Source organism: Oreochromis aureus, linkage group 20 (assembly GCF_013358895.1).
Source record: "Oreochromis aureus strain Israel breed Guangdong linkage group 20, ZZ_aureus, whole genome shotgun sequence".
Classification (NCBI taxonomy): domain Eukaryota; kingdom Metazoa; phylum Chordata; class Actinopteri; order Cichliformes; family Cichlidae; genus Oreochromis; species Oreochromis aureus.
This window is the reverse complement of record NC_052961.1, coordinates 20860448-20884429: the sequence shown is the minus strand read 5'-3', so window position 1 is coordinate 20884429 and position 23982 is coordinate 20860448. Positions and strand designations below refer to the sequence as shown.

The 23982-nt window shown below is 40.9% G+C and overlaps 2 protein-coding genes across 9 annotated transcripts; one reads left to right on the top strand and one right to left on the bottom strand.

Moving 5' to 3' along the window:
- The first annotated feature begins 743 nt into the window (after positions 1–743).
- On the top strand, positions 744–23504 carry LOC116325801 (trophinin associated protein). 5 transcript variants are annotated; one of them, XM_039604650.1, is made up of 14 exons: positions 744–868; positions 14555–14653; positions 14974–15211; positions 15304–15736; positions 15934–16052; positions 16172–16223; positions 16559–16704; positions 16810–16864; positions 16970–17058; positions 17154–17225; positions 19001–19093; positions 19194–19506; positions 19835–20037; positions 23082–23504. In XM_039604650.1, the coding sequence occupies exons 2-14, from the start codon at positions 14592–14594 to the stop codon at positions 23142–23144; spliced, it is 1938 nt and encodes a 645-aa protein (XP_039460584.1). In that variant the 5' UTR covers positions 744–868; positions 14555–14591; the 3' UTR covers positions 23145–23504. The 5 variants fall into 5 exon arrangements, with proteins under 5 accessions (XP_039460584.1, XP_039460585.1, XP_031602681.1 ...); XM_039604651.1 differs by lacking the exon at positions 744–868 and adding an exon at positions 14050–14119; XM_031746821.2 differs by lacking the exon at positions 744–868 and adding an exon at positions 14068–14265 and having other exon boundaries at positions 15304–15733.
- On the bottom strand, positions 2286–13884 carry LOC116325864 (differentially expressed in FDCP 6 homolog). 4 transcript variants are annotated; one of them, XM_039604652.1, is made up of 13 exons: positions 13766–13876; positions 13044–13097; positions 12094–12403; positions 10303–10443; positions 10003–10188; positions 8952–9179; positions 8713–8859; positions 5499–5607; positions 5109–5407; positions 4857–5023; positions 4348–4546; positions 3431–3521; positions 2897–3090 (listed from the first exon to the last, which is right to left on the bottom strand). In XM_039604652.1, the coding sequence occupies exons 3-13, from the start codon at positions 12187–12189 to the stop codon at positions 2897–2899; spliced, it is 1857 nt and encodes a 618-aa protein (XP_039460586.1). In that variant the 5' UTR covers positions 12190–12403; positions 13044–13097; positions 13766–13876. The 4 variants fall into 4 exon arrangements, with proteins under 4 accessions (XP_031602778.1, XP_039460586.1, XP_039460587.1 ...); XM_031746918.2 differs by lacking the exon at positions 13766–13876 and having other exon boundaries at positions 2286–3090; XM_039604653.1 differs by lacking the exon at positions 13044–13097 and having other exon boundaries at positions 13766–13884.
- Positions 23505–23982: the final 478 nt, after the last annotated feature.

Sequence of the window (23982 nt, the reverse complement as noted above, 5' to 3'; positions counted from 1 at the left end):
TGCATTGCAACTAGTTTATACACATATAATCAACTTTACGTGAAACTGTACGTGACCGTGTATCGAAGAAGAGGTTTAAATATTCTTTGGTTTATATTTCTAAATTCATTTCTGTTTAAATAAACCTATTAAGGTAACATCTAATATTAGGAACGACATACATAGAAGGAGGGAGGGTAGCAGCTTATTTCTCCTCTCAGCTGACACTGCATAAAAATGTAACTCTCACAAGAAAAATAGGTCCTCTCGTCAGCTGTTTCGGAAGCTTGTTTCTGCCACAGATTTATTTTTATTCATTATTTATTTATTTATTTTATTTTATTTTTGTCAGTTTGGGGGGGTTATGAATTCAAAATGTCGAGTTTGGGGTTACTATGTGAAAAATTTGAGTGAGAAATCACAAAGTTTCTAACTAATAACTCCAAATTTGGCCCAAAAAAGCAAAAACAAAAAACAAAGCAGTCTTTTATCGCAGAAACAAGCTTCCATTTAGCACTGTATGCCAAATCAGAGAAACAGCTGAAATTTTGCTCTGCTGCACCAAAAACTGCAGTGAATAGAGATTGATTGCATATCATTGAGTGAAATAAGTATTTGATCCTCTACAATCCAGCCAGAATTCTGGCTCCCACAGATTGGCTGTTTGCACATGTGGGACACAGATTACAACCAATCAATTACAAACACTCCTGACCTCAACTCGTTATGTGCATAAAGTACACCTGTCCACAGAATTAGCTTCTTCTTCTCCATCTTCTCCACCAACATGAGCAAAACTACAGAGCTATCAGACGCCTCCAGGGACAAGACTGTAGACGTGCACAAGGCTGGACTGAGCTAGAAGACCAGACCATCAGCACAAGGCTTGGTGAGAAGGTGAAAAGTGTTGGAGTGATTATTCATAAATTGAAAATAACATAAAATAGTCATCCATGCAACTTTCTGGCAACATTTTACTTCCTACATTTTTAAACAAACATTGGTATTTTCTACTTGTTACTTTTGGTTCAAGGCATTTGAAGAGAGTTATTATTTCGTCAGCGTGGGCCTTTAAACATCAAACCGATTTGAGTCTAAACAGTAACACATGACAGGCAGTCCTGTTCGTGTAATAATCACCAGGGTATGTGGCACAAAAAGAGATGAAACAGGCAAAACTGTGTGCCAAAGTCAGAGGTTAAAGTGGGCTGGTATTTTTAGTTATTTATTTATTTTTTGGCACAACACGACTGAGGCTGTCCATAAGTTGCGGTTGTGGTACTTGCGGCCCTGCAAAAAAGTAGCAAACATAAAAGGAGTAATATTTTTTTTAAGTGGCAGGTAATTTCAAATGCAATGTTTCTGTCCGATTAACAAACAACAGCAACCACACAAGCTCAGTGGTGTTTGATAAACTGGAAGATTAAACAGTGTACTGTCAGTAGAGGATGGAAATCAGCCAGGACAACTCATGAAACATCAGCTAAATTCAGGTGTGTAAATCCACAAAGCGCAGTAAACCTCAGAGCAGCTGCAGCAGCACAGGTCAGCAGATCACAGCCTGTACAATTCTTCTCTGCTCATGTTATACTTAACTGATTCAAGCCAAGCCTTTATTAGAAATAAAATTTAAACAGAAATAAAGCTAGTTTTCCCATCTACTAATATTATTTAATTATTACATGAATATAGCACAGGGTTCAGTAAGATTTGCACGAAAGTAGGTGGAAGAAATGCTTTTCAAAGAGCTGCTTTCTACTCTCCTACTTTGAGAATATTTCATAGCCAGTACTTTTCCACTTTTACTTGAGTAAAGAAGTGGAAACAGTACTTCAACTTTTACTGGAGCATGTTTCAACACTACTATCTGTGCTTCTACCTGTTGCCACCTCTGCTTAAAACTGTGCATTAATAAACTGGCACATACTGCAGTTGGCCTGCAGTTTGCATTATTTGTCAGGGGATGTCTCTGTTTGCTCATGTGAGCCAGCTGAAGGTTTTGTCCCCGGAAGGCGTCAGATTAGTCGGAGATGACACATTTAAGGGCTCAGAAGTGAAGCAGACTCCAACTCAAACCGAAGCGGATGTGCAGTGTGCAACTTCAGCAGTGTCTGCGACAGTTACTTCCACACTGTTTGGTCTTTTGCGTTTCTGTCACGTCTGCGTTACTACTACTCGTTTCGCAAACTCTTATTTAGCTTTTCCACTGTGTGAAGCACCAGCTTCAGATGTGAAACAAAAAGTTGCTTTACAGTTTGCTTGAATTGCACAATGCGCTAAGTTTAACACAGTAAAGATGCAGGTACGGCTTCAAACTTCACTCTCTTTATTTACAGTAATGTTAAATGACATTAAAAACAGGAAGTTCATGACAGTTTTTTTTTTCTTTCACGCCTCTTTTTTCTCTTTCCTGTTTATCAGGAGTGAAATTGTGGTAAACTTTAATACTGAACCAAGTTTCTAGATCAAAAAAACCTAAGCCACCTCCCACAACCTCGAAAATTGTACCAATAGAAATGAAACATTGGTATCCGTCTAAGTTACAGAGCTGCACAAAAACGAGCTTCCTGTGTGCGTGTAGGCTTTTCTCTTTGAACACTAGAGCTAACCTTGTACTTTCAGGATCTTTCTTACCGCTCATTTTCTTTCCGTTGAGGTATCAGTTACGTTCACGTCAGGCCTCACGCAGGCGGCAGAAAAGGATTATTTGAGAGGGGGAGATACTGGAAAACGCACTCTCGTTAAAATGTTTTTAAACTGTTGCTGTCTGTGATGCGAGGTCAGTAATATTTCAGCATTTAGTAGACGTGGTAGTAGGGTAAATTCAGCTATATCCCCGCTGCTTTCATATTGTTCACAAACACGACAACCATCTCTTGCCCTTCCTGTGACGAGGCAGCCTCTATGACTCATCATTTTAGGGGATATCCATGTCGCCATTAGATGCATGAGAGTGACGTTTCTCTAAATCACATCCAGCTCTGTTGTCAACATTTTCTTTGCTCTCCTCCCGATCCCCCGATCCCGAACTCCTTCTGAGACGCAGCCCGGGGTCTCGCTGCGTCGGGATCTGGAAGCTCGAGAAGGAGCTTCCCAGCGATGGTCTCTTCTCTGAAAATGAAAACAAAAGAGCGGACAACTGAAATCAGACTTAGGCTGAAACAAAAACCAAAAATAAAAACAGAATTCAGTTAAAAAACAAAGTATAGTATCAAATTTAAGGAAGTATATTTGCAGAAGTTCAAAATGAAATATAAGAACCACCTATTCTGACCTAAACTTCACAGCCCCTGAGCTAAGCAAATGGTCACACATCAGTCCTGGCTGTAACACAACAGCGCTAGAAATGGTTAACACTTCTCCGCTGGTATAATGCAGCGAGAAAAAGTTGAAAATCTGGTCTTTAAACGCTGCATGTCTGTCGTGTCTCTGAACAGACAAGGACACGTACCGCCTGGTCCGATCGGCCGCATCAGTCTGTTCATCTGGACATTCCAGTGTTTGACGTTGGTGCTCGCCTGCCGAAGTTTCCTCTGGGCGGCCTGGCAGAGAAGAAGAGCTTAGCGGTTACTAATAAACAAGTGAACTGACAAAACCTCAGTCTGTTGAAAACTACCCAGAAAAGCCACTAAGACGTGATCTCGCTTCCTTTTTGCTCTTTGTTTATTTATCAGGTCACAAACAAAGTGCTGTTGGTATTTTAACCACCTACAACTGGTCACTTTATTAAAAAGTTAAACTTTGCATCTCAGTACAGTTAAGGTTAACTACTGCCACTCTCAAGGCCAGATTTTGTCAGACAAAATCAAATATAATGAAAGTATTAAAAAGACAGAGTAGCCACCACTCAACAAGAGAAAAAGAAATAGTGTCCTGTTTGAATCCTGTTCATAACTGATGTGCTTTTGAGGGACTGATCATGATGGCAGTCTGTTTAGTCTCATTAAAGTCTGTGCCATCTGGCATCCTGTCTTATCATTATGAAGTTCAAATTTATACTTGCAGCACTTCCTGGTTATCTAACTTTATCTGATGACTAGGAACTGTCATGGGTGGGTGGTTTTGTTTTTTTTTGTTTTGTATTTTTGTAGCTCATGAGATGCTTTCATGTGTTGTTTTAAGCGTCTATTATGAGCTTAACTTCTGTTTATTGGTTTGGTGTCAAATTGTCTGTGACTCTTATGACAGGACAGCCTCTCACTGATCTCATCAACACATTCTGTGGTGATTTTTTAAAAAACGACAAGCAGCAGAAGCTCACTTCTTTTTTTCCATGTTCAGGCGGTCTGCAGTTGTGGCCTGAGGGGTATAAGCTTCAATAACATGCTGTAATTGAGTTACACGGTCAGTGTCAGGGTTTCTACCTACCACAACGTCCTGGTCAACTCTGTGCCGGTTGGCTCGAACCTCCTCCAGCTGTCTCTGCGCCTCCTCCAGGGCTCGGGATTTGGCCTCCATTTCCTGCTTCAGCTCCTGCTTCTCCCTCTGTGTCTTCGCGATGTACTCCTCCTGTTCCTCCTGCAGGTTCATCAGGGCCTTCATTTTCTCCTCCTCCTCAGCCAACAACCTGAGCATGATGTAGAATGCAAAGACGTTACACTTTGAATAGATCATTTGTAATTAATGCAGGGGGCTCATCAGCGAGGTATTTTGGACCTGGGATGGGATAAATCGAGAGTGCAATGACAATGGTCTAGGTGACTGCAGCGTTAAACAACTTCCTCTCTTTGCAGCTCAACTTCCTCAGGAACATAACGCAATGTGAACTAATTCAGCAACTGAGTTTATTAACTGCTGCTTGTACACGACACAACCTCCACCACCCTGCGCTAAGCTTTTTGCACTGTACACCTGGATAGCTGCTTAAACAACTTTACCCTGCTTGAGCATAGCGGAAGGCCTCCTCATCCAGCCTGGCTTTAATCTCTTGCTGCAGCGCCTCCTCCAAACGTTTCTGCATCTCCTCCAGCTCCTGGATCCTCTTCCTTTGCCTCTCTGCTTCCTCCTCTTTCAGAGCCATCTCTGCCTGCATACTGACTCGGGCCTTGTGACACACAGAAAGAAGCAAGTTAAAGTCCACCTGCATCTTTATCCTTTTAAAATCTTTCATTCTTTGTTTCCATGCTCACCTCCTCAGCCTCACGGAGCTGAATCTCCAGGGCACGCTGAAGCTGTTCGTGTTGCTGGCGCCTCCTCTGCTCATCCTGCTCCAGGAGGGCCTGAGCCTGCTTCTGCGCCTCCTTCAGGAGCTCCAGCTCCGCCAGCTTGCGCTCCCGTTCCTCCTGCAAGGCCCGCAGCCTCTGCAGCTCCTCCTCCTTAGCCTGTCGCCTTTTTTCCCGAAGCTCACGCTGTTCACGTCGCTTAAGCTTCAGATCTTTGTGGAGGGATTTCTTCCCCTCCACATGCAGCCTGATTGCCGTTTGAATGGCTGCAAAGAAGACACTGATGTTTAAAATCTAAATAAATAATTAAAGCTTTTAAAAACTGATCTGAATTGATGAACGCGAGTCTCTTTTAACCTGTAGTCCACTCCTGTCTCTGTTTGGTGTCTGACGCACTCATTTCATACGTCTTGGAGAGGGTTTTAAGACAAAACATGCATCTCTTCCCATCTCGGTCTGGCAGCACCTGTTCAAAAAAGGGACACTCAGTTTATCTGTTAATACTGAGTAGTTAACTGTGAATGGTTTTGCAGTTTTTGAGTCTATTTTGTAAAAATAAAGGAGAAAAAACATCAATTATAGGAAAAGGACATTTTTCTAACAACTCTGAAAGCTCAAACATCTGCTTCCTATAATATAACACAATTTCAGCAACTTCCTTTGAAGTATCACATGCCGGGTGAAGTGATGAACTTATGACTCAACTAGTTATTCATGCAAGAATTTATATTGCCAGGATTTTTGCAATATTGTGGTCTACGCTTATTCCAAGTCACCTTTGTAATGATCATAATTTGAGCTGTACTTTAAATATCTTTTATAAACACAATGAGTCATCAGTCACGGTCCAGGCTGGAAACAATATGCAAAATTATATGCTCGTGATTTTTCAAAAGAATCCTCTTGCAACAAGACGTTCCAGTTAAAGAGATGAGACAAGAGGAGGCATATGAAGGTGTGACCCATGCTTCGATCACAGTAAATTCCTTAGGGATTTATAAGAAGCATAAAGAGAAGCAAGAAAATGTTACAAAAGCTTTGCTAGAGGCCTCGGTATTTAATCAGTCCACAATAAAATACAAGGCAGGGCGACAGGGCTAGCTCCCTGGGGTCTGGCATGCTGCGGTGATCACAACAAGAGAACAAACCTGAGTATTTAAAGAGGTGAGAAGAACAGCTAACAGCAAAGCACCTGCACAAGTCTCATTTCCTTAGTTAACGTGTCCAATGCAGCATTAACACAAAACAGAAGTAGTGTTAACCCTCTGAGGTCTACATCATCTACACAGGTGATAACCCTAACCGTACCATAACCTTAAATATTAGAGGCCAAAATGGACTTAGTGGAAAAAATGAGAGTAGTTTACCATGTGTGTCATTTACAATTGTTACTTTTGTCTTCCTTAACTGTAAAGTAAAGCGGTTGTTTCCACCGCTGAATTTCTGAAACTGAAAATTTTACCTTTTTTTTTCCATTACTGAAAGAAAAAAAAAAAAAAGAAATTTCAAGGCTGTTAAATCAATATTTTAAGATAATGACCAAAAATCTGACTTATAGTTAATTAAACATACAGATATAGGAGTCTAAATTAGTTTTAATGAGACTCAGCTACAGGGAGGCCACAGGCCAGAGTACTCCTAATGCCGATCCAGAGCCCCGATAAAAGGGGACACCTGTATCAGGTAGGCCCTCAAGTTTTTGCCAAATCAAACATGTGGTTCATCAAGAAGAAGAAGAGAAATAGTTAAAGGACACTATAAAGCAAACAAGTGCTAAAATAAATTAAGTCATCGTAACGAGACGCTGTGTCATCATTACATTTTGGCTTTTCTGTACCTGGTGCTGCGTTCATGCTTAATAAAGTGTTTCATACTTTATTGCGTTATTCTGTGAAATAAACCCTCATTAGTCCACATATGAGGAAATACCTTTTGTTTACAGCTGATTCTTACTGTGTACTCATCAAGTCCAACTAATCTCAAAAACCATCTTAAAGACGAGCTCGTGTTTCTCGAGGACCACCTGTGTATTCTGCAATAAATCTGGGGTGACGCTGTGTGGACTGCCGAGACAAACGTGAACTTTCATGCAATGCGGGGGGGAAAAGGGCACTGCACACCCACACTGAAACCTCCTCCTAATTGCAAAGCACGGTAGGTGGAGTATCGCTCATCATCGTCATAGTTTGGGGCTGCTCAGCATGCGTACTTCGCCGTGATCGACGCCACAATGACTTGCACGCGTGGAAGTCCAGAAACCGAATGCGACCAGTCAACAAATGGTCTGTGGCATGAGCTGAAGAGGGCTGATCAATCAAGACATCCCAGAAATGTTGAAGTATTTCACGAACAACTACAGGAAGCATGTGATGGATGTTGTGACTGCTAAGGGGGGGGGGATCTACAAGTTACTACATTCAGGAATTCACTTACCCTTTCCCAGCCTGCTCTGCGATTAATTACTCATAGCTGATACAAGAATAGATCTCATTGCGCTTTTAGTCATCTTTGACTGTAACTGGGATGAAATTTTGACCACATGTTATGAGCAATCAATGCAGAGAACCTAATAACGCTAAATGGTTTACAATTTCCTTCTTGCAAGTGTATTACTCAGTATGATAACTGAGACAGTGTCCACACGAAAAGCGACCAAGACCCCTTAAATAGCAACCGCTCCATTCTTACTTCTCCTTCACATTCAGCTAGGAGTGAGGCTAGCACACTAATTGCCTCAGTTCCCTTGAGCTCGGCAAGATTTGTGAGGAAATCTTGTTTTGAATATGACCCATGGCAAGCTTCAGTTTTCAGTCTGACCTTGTTTCATTATGACACCCAAAATATGAAGCAGTGCCAACACAAGTCAAAGCACTGGAGTAGAAAGATTGTGGATTTTGCAGTTATTTGCTGCCTTTTATGAAAGGTGGTTTAGTCATTTGAGAGAGGCTCCGTGTCTTTTGGGATTTCTCCGACGCTCTCACCGTTGCTAAAAGAACATCATGAGCCACCGAGTAAAAGAGACCAGCGGGATTATTCAGCAACATTTAACGTTTAAATTTCTTATCTGTATAGCATGTTTATTAATGTCGACATGACTTGTGCTGATTTCACTGTGACTAATTACTTTAGGGTATTAGGGCGGTCTCATTTTCTCTCAGACTCCAAAAAAATTCTTTTGTATTTTTTGTAAACGTGAAGCAATAATTTTGACTTAAATGCAACTGAAATAAATAAACTTACAGGTATAAACTGAATGTATACAAGTCATTACATTTAATTTGACCAGATTCCAGGGTCTTGCTGGATTTTGTGCTTGCTCCCCGTTTTTCGTCTTGTTTCACTTTTGGGGGGACAGGATTTCAAATTTTCTAGTAAATTACATGTTAAATGAAAGATGAGGGGCATGATAAAAAATAAAACTACAAAAAAAACCTTGGGGAAGTCCCCGCCCTACACTTAGAACCACTGCCTGAATGTCATTTAAACTCCTGCTTGAGTGTTTCTGCTGGGGAGATTTTGTTATTAAGAGTTTCTCTAGCTGTCACAGATGATTATCTCTCCAGCTGTTTACCTCCACGCAGCAGTTCTCATCCAGGGCTATATTGCCTTGGCAGTCCTTGCGGTCCTCTCCAGTGTAGTAGGACAGGTTGCTCGGCTTTAAGGTGAACCACCGTTCCTTCCAGTTTCTCCTCAGCTGGCCTTTTTTCCATAGATAACCCTGAACGCAGCCAAACCGACATACAGATCACTGAAATAAATCTCACCTGGGAGGAACAAAAACAACCTTCTGGAGGCACATCAGTTTCCTACCTCTTTGAGGACGTCACCAACTATTTCCCTGTACACTTCCTCTATAGCCATGCTGATGATGCTCGCATCAATTCCTCTGGTTACCTTCCCAGAGTTCATCATCTCTAGAAACATCCAAACAGTAATTCCACTCTGCTGCACTGAGTCTTGAGAGAAGAAGTCCTCTAACTCGACACAGTTGAACTCAATACTCATAGCCATACATATTTTCTTGAGGAGGTACTCCACCTGCATGGAAAGAGAGAATATTAATAACTCATCTGGAGTGTCCCTGCATGCTGTGCTGCACTCAAGCAAGCTATAGATTACATCAAGCACCTTTGTGTGCAGTTTTAAGGAGTATCTAAAACTGAATTTACCATTTTTAGTGACCATCACCAGCTAACTAAGGGCTAATTCACAGTAATGCTTTAATATTACTTTGTTACTACACTTTTATTTGTAGTTTTGAATCCTTCTGCTTAAAACACAACCGCAAAAATTGTATTTAAAAGTGTAGCTGAAAGCAGCTTTTGCTATTTCGCAATGAGGCTTTCTCTAGTAACAGTATAACCTCACAGTAGCCCTGGCTACACCACAGAGTGCTTTGCACAGTGGCTGGTGTATGAAACATGCTCCAAAATACAATTGGATAATGCTTTCGTAAACCGAGGGCAACAGAAACGACCCTGCCCTTGAAAATTTGGGGCTTTCTCTTGGCAGCGGCTGTGAAGAATACACGACAGGAAACCAAAATGAGACATTGCAAGTGAGAAACAAGCCCACACTGCTGCATGACATGAGCACCATGTTCCATGGTGGCAAGAAACAAAGTTTCAGCCGGTGTACTCGGTGTTTGTAAAAGATCCAACAGCATTTTTAGGTCAAAGATTACTGACTGCAATCTCAGACTCAACAACAGAGCGCGGAAATGTTGAGTATCTGCGGGTCTAAGTTTGGAAACGGGTTTCTTTTGCCACACAGACTTGTGATTTTTTTCCTCTTTCGGTTATATTTTCAATACAATAAACAATGCATCGTACTAATGATAAGAGTTAAGAGTTAAACCCACCTCGTCGGGAACCATAACCAAAGGGTACTTGTCCTCGGAGAGAAAATTAAAAAGGCACCAGAGACGAAAAGCATCTTTCTCTGGCAAAATGGTGCTGCTGCTTCTGTCTGGCTGGTAGTTTTTCTTTGCAGTAAGAGTCCAGCAGAGCTCGTCTACGTTTTCCTTAATAAAAGAACCTTCCACAACCTACAACGACACAAGACCAGGGTTTAAAAAAAAGCTGTCTGAATTATGAAACACATGGGGCTTGCAATATGCTGAAATAAACTGAGCACACTTGTTTGGGGGTTTTTTAATCACCTTATCCAGGATGTATTTGTTGAGGTAAGGCATATAACCCTGACTGGAAACTGGGCCATCATCATCATCCCTGAAGTGCTCCTCCAAAGCCACGGGGTCATGTGGGATACACAAGACTGTGCACAGGTTGTGAGACAATACCTGAAGGATGACAATATGAGGATATTTACAAAAGAAAAACACTGAAGCAGAAAGTCATTTTAGTTCTCGTTGTCCAACACAGGACTGTACAAACTGTTTTATTTGTTGTCCTGTGAGACTGCTAACCGCCTCCGCCTACAAATAAATAATTAAGCGTCTAAAAAAAGAGATTACTCATGATGAGTTAGGAAAGATGAAACGTTGTGTAGAATATAAAAGTGACATGATGTATAAATATATTTATATAGCTGGCTGCTGAATCAGAAAATAAAGGCCAGTGAAGTGTTTAAGGAACTGAACTTTTAAATTTCTGCTGCATCGTTTTTTCTAAAAAAAAATGTGTTTGCTCAAACATGGAAAAAAGAGTCACCAGAGTCAGCAAAAAGCTTTAATTTTCGAGGAAAGCTGCCTGGCAAACCGTTCAGACGCACTGGTTTAAGAGTGGAACGACGTCAGTGAAGCAATGTAACTGTTTTAAAGTTTGAAAAGATGAAAATCGAGCTCAGGAAAACATCTCCAAGTTATATTAGAAGCTTCAAGTGTTACACTTTACTCTTTGTGAGCAGTGGCATCACTGACAGCATGTGAAAAACAGTTAGATTAAAAAAGCGCTTTTCCTTCTTGTTCTGTTTCTTCAGCTGAAAGCATGCAACATCTTGAGGTATCGTGCATTTTATCAGACAGCTAGGTTCTCTGTGTGTTGAGCCATAACCACATCCTGTCTCCAGTCTCCAACGCTACAACATCTGTCAGTTTTGAGGCCAAAGCATGCAAAGTGTTTGCCTGCGAGTGCCTCTGAGCAGCGCGGTGTCTCAGAGAAGGCTGAAGGCACGAGGGGGGATAAGCCCAGTCATGAGGCTGACTCGCTGAGAGCCAGGAGCGCCGGGCGGCACATTCACAGGAGCGTGGAGGTGGCTGGAAATGGAGTCTGAGCCACAGCGAGACCGAGTGACATAACAATGAGATCAACGCAACATACAGTAGCCTCGTTTAGGCTCTGTGGAAAGAGACAACGGTCACCAACATGTTGCCACTTTATCCCTGCTCTCCCTGTGACAATGTCCTTTTTGACATGTTCGGCCTCATGTTGTGAACCTACTCTATTCAACAGGCTGCTCTCTGGCCCGGTGCTGTGCCAGAGAGTCCCTTTGCACTACAAGCTGGTACATGGAGGCCCAGTGTGAGCACAGCTTGGAGATGAGGGCTCCCATTCATGTACAGACTGAGAGCAAACTGTTACTCTCGTGCTCGCGCCGGACAGAGGTGCATATTGTGCCCTCTTTCAGCAGCTGAAAGCATTTTATTCAAAATAGGAGGAACAAATTTGTTCCTTGTTGGGCAGTACACGGCTGAAAAACACTGAGCTTTACACAGGAAATGTTAATGATGATGATGTTTTCTGATAAGTAATATCAGACGTTGCACATCATTATTTCTTGACACATAAACACATAGTAAAAGTAGTAAACCGTGAGATTTAATTTGCTCCGCTGCTAAAATTGCTTTCACCTCCTTCACACCCAGCCCGCATGATACAAAATGCAACGAGGTAGGAAACGAGGGTACACGGTAAGAGATGAGTAAGTTCTCAGGCAGGAAAAAAAAAAGTTTCTCTAGTTCCATCTTCCAGGTAGATGATCCCTCACTCACCTTCAGCTGAGACTTGGACACTTTCCCACTCTTCTCCAGATCCAGGGCTGTGAAACCATACCAGATGGATTTAAGCAGCTCAGACCGCAAGTCCATGACTGCTGCAGCGTTATTTTCTGGTTTCCTCCTCTACGTCTCTTCTTCTTCCCTCTACTGTTGACACGGGTGACAGGCAGACACCCACGCTGTGCTGCTGCTTTCAGGCAGGCATGGGGCTTTACTGTTCTGCTGGCAGCGGCACCTGCTGGATTACAGTGGTCAGTGATGAAGAGGGAGGGTCTCGCTGTTTACCGCAGCTTCAGATCTTGCCCTGCAGAGGCAGAAGCATTTTAATCCTTAGAAAAATTTAAAAGAAAAAAACTCCATTATGCATTGCCTAGAAATCTACAAGTCTCTTGCTAGCTTTAGTAGTGTACTTATGCACCTGTGCAAAAAGTCTTGTTATTACAGTTTAATATTTTTAATGTTCTAAAGTTATATCACTAATTTACTGAAAATCTCCATCCCCTTCCTGTGCATCTTGGACAGGGAATAATTTGCCATTCGTTAAAAAGGTTTATTATTTAAGTTAGTCATTAGATGGGCTCCTGGCAGTGCTGCTTTTACTTTCATTTCTCTGTGAAGTAATCGTTCGGTTTGTTTTCAAGGTCCTCCTTATTTGGGTGATACCTGCACTGAATGTGAACATAAATAAGGCATAAAGAGGCAATTAAGTGACAGTGAATGGTAATTGGCCTTGCCTGTATATAGCACCTTTCTGTACAGTTGAGCACTCAAAATACTTTTTACTACAAGTCTCATTCACCCAATCACACACGTTGTTACAGCACTTGCATCAATGTCCAAAGGCTTTCTAACATTCACATGCACGCTCACACTGGGATTACACTGGTGGAAACTCGGGGTACCTTCCCCCAAGCGTACTTTGGCACATGGATTGATCCACTGACCTTCCAGCTGGTAGAGGACCCACTTGTTACCTGAGTCAAGGCCACACAGCGCATCTGCAAAACAAGCCCAAATCATCACCCCCTCCACTGGTGATGTTACCCACTGCTCTAGAAATCTTCTGGTTTGTTCAGATATAATTTTGCAATCGAAGCTGTGCTCCCATGTTCTTTTGAGAGGGAAGAGGCTTTCCCCTGACAGCCCTACCAAACAAGCCATACTTGTTCAGTCTTTTTCTAATTGTACTGTCATGAACGTTAACCTTTAACATGCTGACTTAGGCCTGCAGAGTCTGAAATGTAGCTCTTAGGTTTTTTGCAGTTTCTCTGAGCACTGCAGATCTGACCTGCATTAGCTTTATGTTAAGTTAGCTTGTCTCCCCGCTACTTTAGCAGCTGTCTGTTAAATGTAGACTTCTTGTTAGCTAAGTCTAACTTATATTGTTTGTATTTGCATATAAAACACTAACAAATGCAGAATGGCTTGGTAGCCTGACTTTACCTTAGTCCTGTCCAAACATGAATTTAAGAACCTTTGACATCAATATTCAAATATGTCAATTAAAAACATCAACAAAACAAAACAGTTACGTCAGTTTAAATTGTCCCAGTGATTTAAACAATGTATATATTAAAATATCTGAAAATAAAATCAAAATAACAAAACAATCTAAAATTCTTCTAATATTCCTCATAATTTGTCAAATAAATCAAACTCCACTTACTTTAGCTCTGGAAGTCTATATCCTTGAAATGGCTCAGCTTTATGTAGATTGCATTATTATTATTATTATTATTATCATCATCATTATTATTATTATTATTATTATTATAGGTTTCTCTGAATTTCTCTACTTTGCACATAGGGGGAAGCCGCGGCAGCACGCGGTCACGTGGTAAAACAACTTTCGCGTCGTTACCATGGAGTTGTTTATGAAACTCCATTTCTCATTGGTCGAAGACGTTATCGTGACCAAAGCACACGCGGCCATTGGCTGATACGGACTCTTATTGCGACCAATGGCAGAGCGCGCTTTTTACAAACTCATATGAGTCCAGGAAGTTGACAGCCCACTGTGGTGAGAAAGGACGGGGCTAGTGGTTTTTAAATCTGCACAAAACACCCGATAAACCAAAACATTTGGAGCTGTTCCGGTCTGAAATACTTTACTGGATGATCGGAAGGAAGAAACGGATACTCTGTTGAATTATAGGAACACAGAAGGTCCGTATGTAGCCAGGCTTGTGAACGGGGTAAGGCTAGCTTCTCTGGGGTAATTTTCACAAGTCACCACGATGGTTTGTACTGTGTTACTAACAGGCATGCGCTTTTACGATTAGACAGACTGTTTGAGAACTTTAAATTAGCACATGTTAACGTTTATAGTCTTGTGTGTCTTTTTTGTTGTTGTTTTCATTGCATGTTTGGTGTCTTTTGCCCATCTCCATACTACCCTTGTTATAAGCCTGTTTGGTATTTTGGTTGCTCAGCTTTAATTTCTTTCTGTCTTTAGTTGCTTCAGTTGCTCCTCACAGCTTTATCTCCTCATCATGGACTCTTCTCCAGTCCTTCGTCAACAGAGTCAGAATAAAATCCGCAGTGACTTTATGAGGTGAGACTGATGATTTGAGCCAGCAGTTACTGATATAGAATTTAAGAGCTGGGACTTCTTTGGTCTGTCTACAGAAGCGTGTTTATTTGTTTGTCTCATAGTAAAATATACCTTTCTAAATCTCAGGTATCAAATCAGTACTGGTATTAAAAATGTCAGGCACCTTGTTCCTTTCCTGTATCTGCCTCCCATCTTGTCTGGTTTTGTTTGTCCTTGGATCAGTTTTTCCCCCTTTTTTTTCCCCTTTGCATGCTGCCTCTGGTGATTTCCCAGCCTCGAGCTGGGTTGTGTGACAAAGCTGACCGGTTTTCTTTTTTCAGAATGAAGAATGAACAAAACAAGAAGGTAGCAGACCCAAAGCCTTCCAAACCCATGTCAGCATCTCACCTTTCCAACAAAGATATTGAGAACAAAGATCCAGGAAGCTCAGCCATCGGTAAGAAGGCACCTCTGCGAGCAGGTATAAGCAGGCTTCCGGTGCTTGCAAAGTCCCTCCATCTTCAGACTCCCTCAGACTTCAGTCAGTCCCACTGCAAGTGGGAGGAGAAACCTCTGGCTGTAAGCGTCTCCTTTTTATCCTGTAGATTTCCATATTCTTATTTACTCGGGTTAGTCTGATGTGTTTAATAAGTGTTTTCCTTTTTCTGCAGCGAAAAGCGCCGAAGAAAAAGCCACTCACTCGGCCTGTACCTTTTAACCTGTCACAGCCCAAAAGCACAAGAACGGCTGCTGAAAACCAACCTCTGGCTGACCCAAAGCTTAGGACTCATGCAAACACAAAACTGTCTAAACATCCAACCGCTTTAACTGGCAACAAGGACTCAACCAAAGCTGCAGGGAAGCCTCTCGGAAAGACAACAGAAGATGCTTCCCACCTGTCGGGACCAACTGGGCCTTCCAGCACATTTCAGATTTCATCTTTGTCCACCGCTATGTCATCCCTTCCTGATAGTGCTGCTACTTCTGCACAGCCTGCTCCCAGTGCAGAGGTCTGTTTGAATAGCATGAACCTGCTCAGTCTAAAAGACCATTCAAAAACTGCACATGCTAGTCGGACCACACAGTGCAATTCTTCAAAAGGTGGTAAGCTTGTTTATTTATCGCATCTAAGGCCTAAACTTCCACCTATATTTTTTGGATAATCACTTAAAGGTTGCAGGCTGTATTTCCCTGACTCCTTTAAATCCATGGAAATCCATTTATTTTGTCTAGTGAAAATGAAGATATTAAAAGAGACATTAAGAGAGTTTCTCTTGGGCTTTTTTTCTTTTACATTATAGAAAAGGGGGAGAACTTCCAGCCTGACCATGCGGCTTTGCTTAGCATCCTCCGGAACGAAGGAGTGGGCGTCACAGGTCCGGCGCCTACGACTCCACAGTCCAAACCGTACAACTATTTAGTGAGTTGGATTCATAGCGGTGCATTCTTTATCATGCTTTTTTTTGTTTGCTTGTTTTTAATGCCTGTAGATGCAGCAGGTAAACATTTTTTAAAGGTGTCCAATGATCATGTTTGCAGCCCCAGCGAGTGTCCGTCATGAAGAGCCGGCAGAAAGCTGGACCCCCTGCAGGTCAGTGTAAGATAGAGAACACAGCGTGCGCTTGGCACATATATGTGAACACTGTAAAAGACTTATTTTATAGTAGATGGCTGAGCAGACAAAAGTTCCAATGAGTCCCAATAAGTCCCTTTGAAATACTATATAAATATATCTCACTATACATGTGTGTTCTCACGTCCTGTGTAAAATCCCCAAGTAAAAATCCCACAATTATGAGTCTCAATAACTGGAAGCCAATTTTATTCAAACTAAACATCGGGCAGTGTTAGTCGGGTGTTCATAATGTTCAGTATTACACTCACATCATATTATTTAAATGTTTGTTGTCTGTACTTTTCTCACAGGATCAGTGAAGTCTGTGCAGTTCTCTCCAGACCCCGCTGCACTGCAAAGCATCCTCCAGAACGAGGGAGTGAAAGCTGGAGGGCCCGTGGGCACAACACCCCGAAGTTCAGTCTGTCCACCAAGCAGGGCGACTTCAATCTACACAGTAAATTTGTGTTCACTTCTGTACTTCCTCATACTTATTACATTGTTGCTATTGCTTTTTTTGCTTTTTAAGTGCTGCCTTTGAAATAATTTCGTCTTTCTTCAGGCTCAGAGAGTGCCGGTTAGAAAAAATCGTCCAGAGGCGACTGCTGTGCCAGCAAGTAAGATGCAGCATTGCTCCACTCGTTATCTTTTATAAAACCTAACGCACCCTTATCTCATTGTCCTTTTAATCTGATGTGACGTGGCTTTTTCCTCCTGAGCAGCAGCATCAGCAGCACTCAAAGAGACGCCGTTGAACAAATGGACCCCACAGAGAGTCCGCAACACCAGACATCAGCCCCTGTCTGCTATGGTCAGTATGTATTTATTGTATGTTGGCACTCTGTCCAGGTATCCTGTTGTGTTGTTCACAATCACCACCTTAACTCACAATGCTTCTGTTTGCAGAAATGGCATCAGTCGCCGTACGGCACTCCTGGATTCAAGAGTTGCAAAACCAACCTTCAGCCCCGCCAGGAGGTGAGATGGGAAACCCTGACTTAACTTATTATTATTTTATACCGTTTATTTATATGTGTGTGTGTGTGGCAGTGCCAAAAGATGTTCTTAAGTACTTTGCATAAATATTGTTTAACTAGTAACCATAAAAGGGAATCAGGAACTAATCTAAATGAACACATAAAAAGTTTAAGCTAAAAAATCTTTGAGTTTTTGGTTTTAAAATGTTAAGCTACAATGTCAGTATCCCAACTTTGGGAGTGATGAGCGGTGGGGAAGGAGCGAGACATCCTTCATTGCAAATACGCCTCACTAAGCATCTCTTTATACCTTCTAGTATAACTCTGTTGAACAAATCCAGCTGATATATAATAACTGTTTAGGTATGATATGGTGTCACTTGCACGTATTTTTGCTTTTACCTCTGTGTGTTTAGTGTTGGTAATTGTGACGTCTTTGTTGTTGTAGTTTTATTTGTCTGACAGCTTCCACGAGGCACAAATGAAATTTCCAAATTAATAAATCTAAATCTCTGTGGGCCTCAATAATAATGATAATGATCAGATTAGTACTGATGGTGCGCTTCGAATTTAGTCCTCAGAGATGCAGGGGAAAAAATCCAGTTAACTTATTCACACGTGCGATCAGTAAATCTCAATCCAGCCTCAGCTGACAGCACCTGCCTTCTGAATTTCTTCTCATTTATTGCCAGGGGAGTTGAGGATTTAGTCAGGAATAGCGATGAACCAAATCAGGAAAGCAAACTTTAAAAGGTCAGATTACGGTTGAAAGTTTACGGGAAATGTTCTTGGTGTCGGTCCTTGTAGACTGGGTCAGGACAACAAGCTGTGGTGTGACTGCGAATCAGCTGCCTTCAAAAGTGTTTTGTCTTGTGTTTTAATAACTCTTCCAAACTCCCCCAATAAATGTTTATCCATCATGATTTTGAGCACCTTATTTCCCAACGGGTCCCCACAGCGGACAGGTGCGAATGGTTGATTTGGCACTTATTTTCACCCTCCCATTTATCCAGGCTTGGGATCAGCGCTAGGAGAACACTACTCCATTTATTTCTGAACCACTGTACCACACTACACAAAACAAAAAAAGATGTAAAAACAATATAACAAACATAAACATGTTGGACAATAAAGACGAGAAAATGAAATGAGCAGACCCAGTCTGGACTATGATGAAACCAAACTGAATTCTAAATAACAATTAAATCTTAAAGAAATAAATACATTTCCAAATATAAAACACTTCAAACTCTGGGCACCGCCGCAGGAAAAGAGGCGAAGCAGAAAGAGAGCGCTGTGGGTGATTTGCAAACTTAAATGCCTCAACATAATCAGCAGGAAATCGCATGCATGAAGTTTCCACATCCAAGTTTTTCTTTATAAAATAACTATTTATGTTGTTTTATGCTTATGATGGGAAATGATTAGAAGCTTGTTTTTGTTTTTGTTTTTTTTGTTTTTGTTTGTTTTTTTGAATGAGGCCGATAAATGAGGTGTAAAAAGGTAAAAAGCAGAGATCGCTCTCATGGCCTGAGAACACTTGCAGTTTTTTTATGTGTTAGCCAGATTTCTCAACTCAAAAACCTGTAAGAGTAATTTCTAACAGTTTTTTTTTAACATGGAATATAGATGCGCTATAGATTTAAAGATAATAATAATAATAATGATAATAATTTAAAAAATTATTAATTTTTAAAAATCATGTAACTACAATATATTTGGAGACAAATGCACATTTTATTTTGTGTCAGTTACAGTTCCTTTAACCTTTTGCAGGAGGTGGTCCAGAGACTGTTTGATGAAGAGGGCGAGCAGAGCGCAAATGTGACAGAAAAAGATTGCGAGCAGCGACCAGTTCAAGCCTCAGCTGTGAGAATTCGAAGCGACGGATCCACATTAAATTAAGTTCTTCTGATTAAAGTAGTAGTTTAACAATCAGTGCATTTTTGTTTTCTATTCATGTCTCCAGAGTAAATCTCACTGTGACAAAGAGGAGGAGAAGAGCAGGACCAACGATGATGATGAGGAGGAGGAGGAGGAGAAGTTAGTGGGAGAACAGATGTTCTTGCAGGCCCAGCACAGAGAGTCTGTTATCTTTTTCTCAACGGGCAAAAAGTTGTTCAGAGTGCCACGTTTAGAGAAGCTGGGGGACTCTGCTCTGCAGGATCAGTGCGCTCCAGTTTCACCAGAAGAGAGAAAGGGGCTGCCAGTGCACAGCGAGGTGCCAGCTGTGCCAGAACCGAGCTGTAAGATCAACCCTTCTGTTCAGCGCCCACACAGAGGTAACGCTGATCGATCACACTCGCCTTAACTCCTAGAAAGCTCACTAGTAGTAGTAACCCTTGAAGCTGTTTTCTAAGCCGAGTGGTTTCATGGTGTGGAAACCACAAGTGTCGTCTTTATGGGGGAAAGGGTTAACAATGTTGTGTGCCTGTTGTGACATTTATTAAAGTGTAGAATAAAAGTGAGTGGCAGGAGAAAAAGAACCACAATATTTGATTTAAAAAGTGACAAAAATTCACACAATTTTCCTGCTATTAAATAATTAAATTCTTTAACTTTTACGAAGACTGTGCAGATATTTATTTATTTATTTTTTTCCTGTCACAGATCTCGTTGGTCAGAAGACTTGCTCTGTGAGTTCTGCAGTGATGATGTTGCGCAAGCGTTTTCCTCCTCTGGAGGAGCTGCGTTTGGACGAGGAGGTGGCCACCTACACATCAGCGTCTGTCCAGGCTCCTCCTGGGTTTGCCCCCCTTCGACCTTCCTGTGGAAACCCTCTGGCCTCCATTTTGCACTTCGAAGAGTCCACTGTAAGTATATCTCTGACAGTCTGCAAGGTAACATAAACTTTATATCACTGCTTTATGGTTTCTTCCTCTTTTTTATTGAATTGAAAATACTAGCATGCTGTCCCTCTGCCTGAGTGGGTTCTCTCCAGGTACTCTGGCTTTCTCCCACAGTCTAAAGACGTGTGTGTCAGGTTAAGTGGAAACTCTAAACTGGCTGTAGGTGTGAAAGTGAGTGTGTGTGGCTCTCTATCAGCGTCTGCTCTGTGATGGACTGGTCACCTGTCCAGGGTGAACCACGTGTTTTGCTCTATGACAGCTGGACTAGAGCAAAAGTGCAACCCGGATCAAGGTTAAGTGGATGGATGGAAGTATTCAGTTCAGAGTGTGCTTCTAAAGAAAATTATAGTTGGCAGAGCAACACAGGTTCAGATTTTTGATTTATTCTGACTTTTATTCAAATTATTCCATTTTGAAAAGCCAAAAAAAAAGGAAACCATGATGGTACAAACATAAAAGAATTAGGACCCTGCACAACACAGGTGATGTTACAGCAGGGATCTGAAGGTGTCATAGGGGATCATCTTATTGTTAGGGTTGTCTGCAGGGTCTTTACCTCATTATCTCACTATATAAAGCACCTTGAGGCGACTTGTTGTTGTGCAATGGTGCTGTATAAGAGTGGAAAAGAAACACAGACGCCACAGAGGAGTAGTTGTTCTCTGCAGTCCATGTGGAGGACACATGGCCTTGCAGTTCTAGCATCTACACAGATAAGTGGATGTTCTCACAGACGCACAAAATCACCTTCTGAATTGACTGAAAAAAGTTAAATAAAGAGAAAGGCCAAAGTAAACGATCGCCCTCTGAACGGACACACTATAAACACAAAAGAAAAAGCGCTTTCAGTCACACGTTGGCTCTCCAAACTACTGCTTATCATGAAACCTCAGAGAGCCCATAATCTGAAAGAAAATTAGGAAAGGAGCCACATTTTGTTTTCATCTGTTCACACAGTGCAGATGCTGTAGTCTCACACTGATCCTACGTTGCATGCCACTAAACAGGTTTTGGTGTTTTTAGAAGTAAAGTGCCCGTAAACTACATTCGCCACCTCTTTTTTTGTTTATAGCATGGAATCAAAGCATTTTTAAACATTATTTTTACCAGCGCTCTGGAAAGAGTCGCTACGCTTTATTTCAGTGCATTCTTGGTTGGATGCTGTTCTCTGATAATTTATGTGAACATTTCAGTTTAATAGACCGACAGCGCGCATGTTTTGGAAATGTTGTTGCACGGAAAAGCTCAAAAAAGACCATCTGGAACAGCTTATGAATAAAAGGTTTAAAGCAATGTTAATAATCAGTTATAGAAAAACAGAGTATATAATATTTGGCAGTTTGATTATTGGGTGTGATAATTATGCACAAATCAGTTGGAAATTTCACCCTCGGTGTACAAATAACTGTTGCAGCAGTGTATGAAGCTAAAGAGATCTTAAACGAAGATCAATCCATCTTTATTTCAGGCTTAGTGGTCCAGGAAAAACAATAAAGTCACATTAAACACATCATTATTTTCTCACAAACAGACAGCTGTACCAGTGCGTCCATATTAGAGATCAGTGATGTGTTGAACACACATTGATCACAGAAGCATTAAGCTAAAAAAAAATACATTTACAGATGAGATAATAGAGATTTAAATGAGTCCACTCTCTCTTCAGTAATAATCTTATGGCATCATTATTATCACTAGTTTCCACATGCAGAGTTGCGTAAGAAGCTGTTTGCTTGTGCATTTCTATCACTTTCCCGTAAACATCTTCATCATCTGTGGTTTGATCTGTTATTACGTGTCTGAGATATGTGAACTTATTCTAGACACTAAGATTATTCCTCATCAATTCAAAATCAGGTAATCTGATGAGCATGTGTCCTCTGTGGTTTTACACATCATTATAAAACCCCAACTGCAAAAAAGTTGGCACACTGTGTAAAATGTAAATAAGAACAAAATGCACTGCTTTCCAAACACGGGCAACGTCAAACGTTTAAACTGAGATAATGTCTGTTTTTAAGAAAAATCTTTGCTCATTTTGAATTTGAAAGCAGCAAAACGTCGTAAAAGTTGTGACGAGGCAACAAAAGGCTGGAAAAGTTAGTGGTGTTTAAAAGAAACAGACATTGAGGTTCATGTGCAACAGGTCAATGACATGATTGGGTATAAAAATAGCATCTTAGAGAGGCAGAAGTTCACCAAACTGCATCGACAAATTGTGGAACAAGTTCAGAAAAATGTTCATCAACATAAAATTATGAAGACTTTGAATATCTCATCATGTACAGAACTTAATATCATTAAAAGAGGCAGTGAACCTGAAATCGAGGCTGAAAATCCGTTATTGGATGCCTGCGATCTTCGAACTGTCGGTGCTGTCAAATTAAAAATAAGCTTAAAATGTTGTGTTTTCTTGGGAATTGGAGTCGTACATACTTTGTTGTTCCCTCATAGAAACTCGTGTAGAAACAAATACGAGTCCAATTTATAAGCTTCAGAAGAAAGCTATAAGAATTATAAATGGATTAAGGTTATTATTCACCAATTACATATTACTAATTAATTATTAAACTACATTAATTCACACTTTTTCACCCTGCACATGTGACGTACAAAATGATCTACTTCCAAACTGTATTCACGGGTTGTTGCAAATGTTTAAGTACAGTTCAGGACAATTTACAGGTGTACATCTGCAGTAGGGATACAGTAAGACGAGGTAAATAAATATAAAACTGTCGACATTTGCTTTATTTTTATCTTTTCTTGTTTGGCTTTGCTTTAAAGGTGTATAAAACATGCTGTGTAAATGGAATAAGGTGTAATTTTTTTATAGCTGATGTAAGATTTAAAGCACTTAATACTGACCAAAATCAGACTCTGTGTGATCAGAGTGCTGCACAGACCACTTGAACATCAGGACAGCAGCTTAAATATTCTCTGTGGTCTGATGTGTTCGATGTGCACACACAGTCAGAATAAATATTTGTCCTGATTTTGTTTTTCAGAGATTTGTCCCAATTGGCTCCGATCTGTCATCTGGTCCTCCTTCTCCACTGCAGGACAGTTGACTTGCACCACAGCTGCAGTGTTTGCTTTCACTGTGAAACGCTGACTTCACTTTACAAATATTTGTCGAACACTGACGCCGCCAGGCCAATGGCTGCTCCAAAAAGAAAAAGGGTATATCTAAATTATACTTTTTTTTTTTCTTTCGTAACTACAGACACTTGTATGTTTTTAATAAAGTAGATTAAAAAGGATCTTTTTGGGACCTAAGTCCAATGTATGTGTTGAAAAAAATATTTTTTTAAAAGGTCAATGAAGAGTCCACACCAGATCAGTGTTGTTAGCTGTAGTGTACATGTGGATCAATGGTTAGGATCTCTGTGATGTACAGTGTTTATAATAAATAGTTGTTACTGTCTGGCCATGTGTGGTTTGTTTGTTTGTTTTTTTTAAGCACATACGCAATTTTAAATGTGTTGCTTTATGGGAAGTAATTTCAGTATTTGACCCCATGATAAAAACTAACACTTTGAATGGTGTCAGACAAATATTTGTTTCATGTCTTTACCTTCATTTATTTCATGTTTGTGATGATGATGCTTTAAGTTTGTTTAAGATTGACAGTTTGCTATATTTTAGAGAATTAAGTAGTGGCGCTATGGTGTAGAGATTTGCACATTCGTTTAATGACACAAAGATCCTTAGTTTGATCCCGGGAGGAGACACAAATCCCTTTGAAGTTGTGTCAGGTAGAGTGTAAAAGTCTCCCAAATCACACATCCGGAGCTAGCCGCTGTGCTCCTGTGAATAAGAGAGCTGCTGAGATCATCATTGCCCCACTCACATGTACTCCTTAGTATTGAGATCTGGAAAAGACACTTCAGTGATGCAAAATCACAT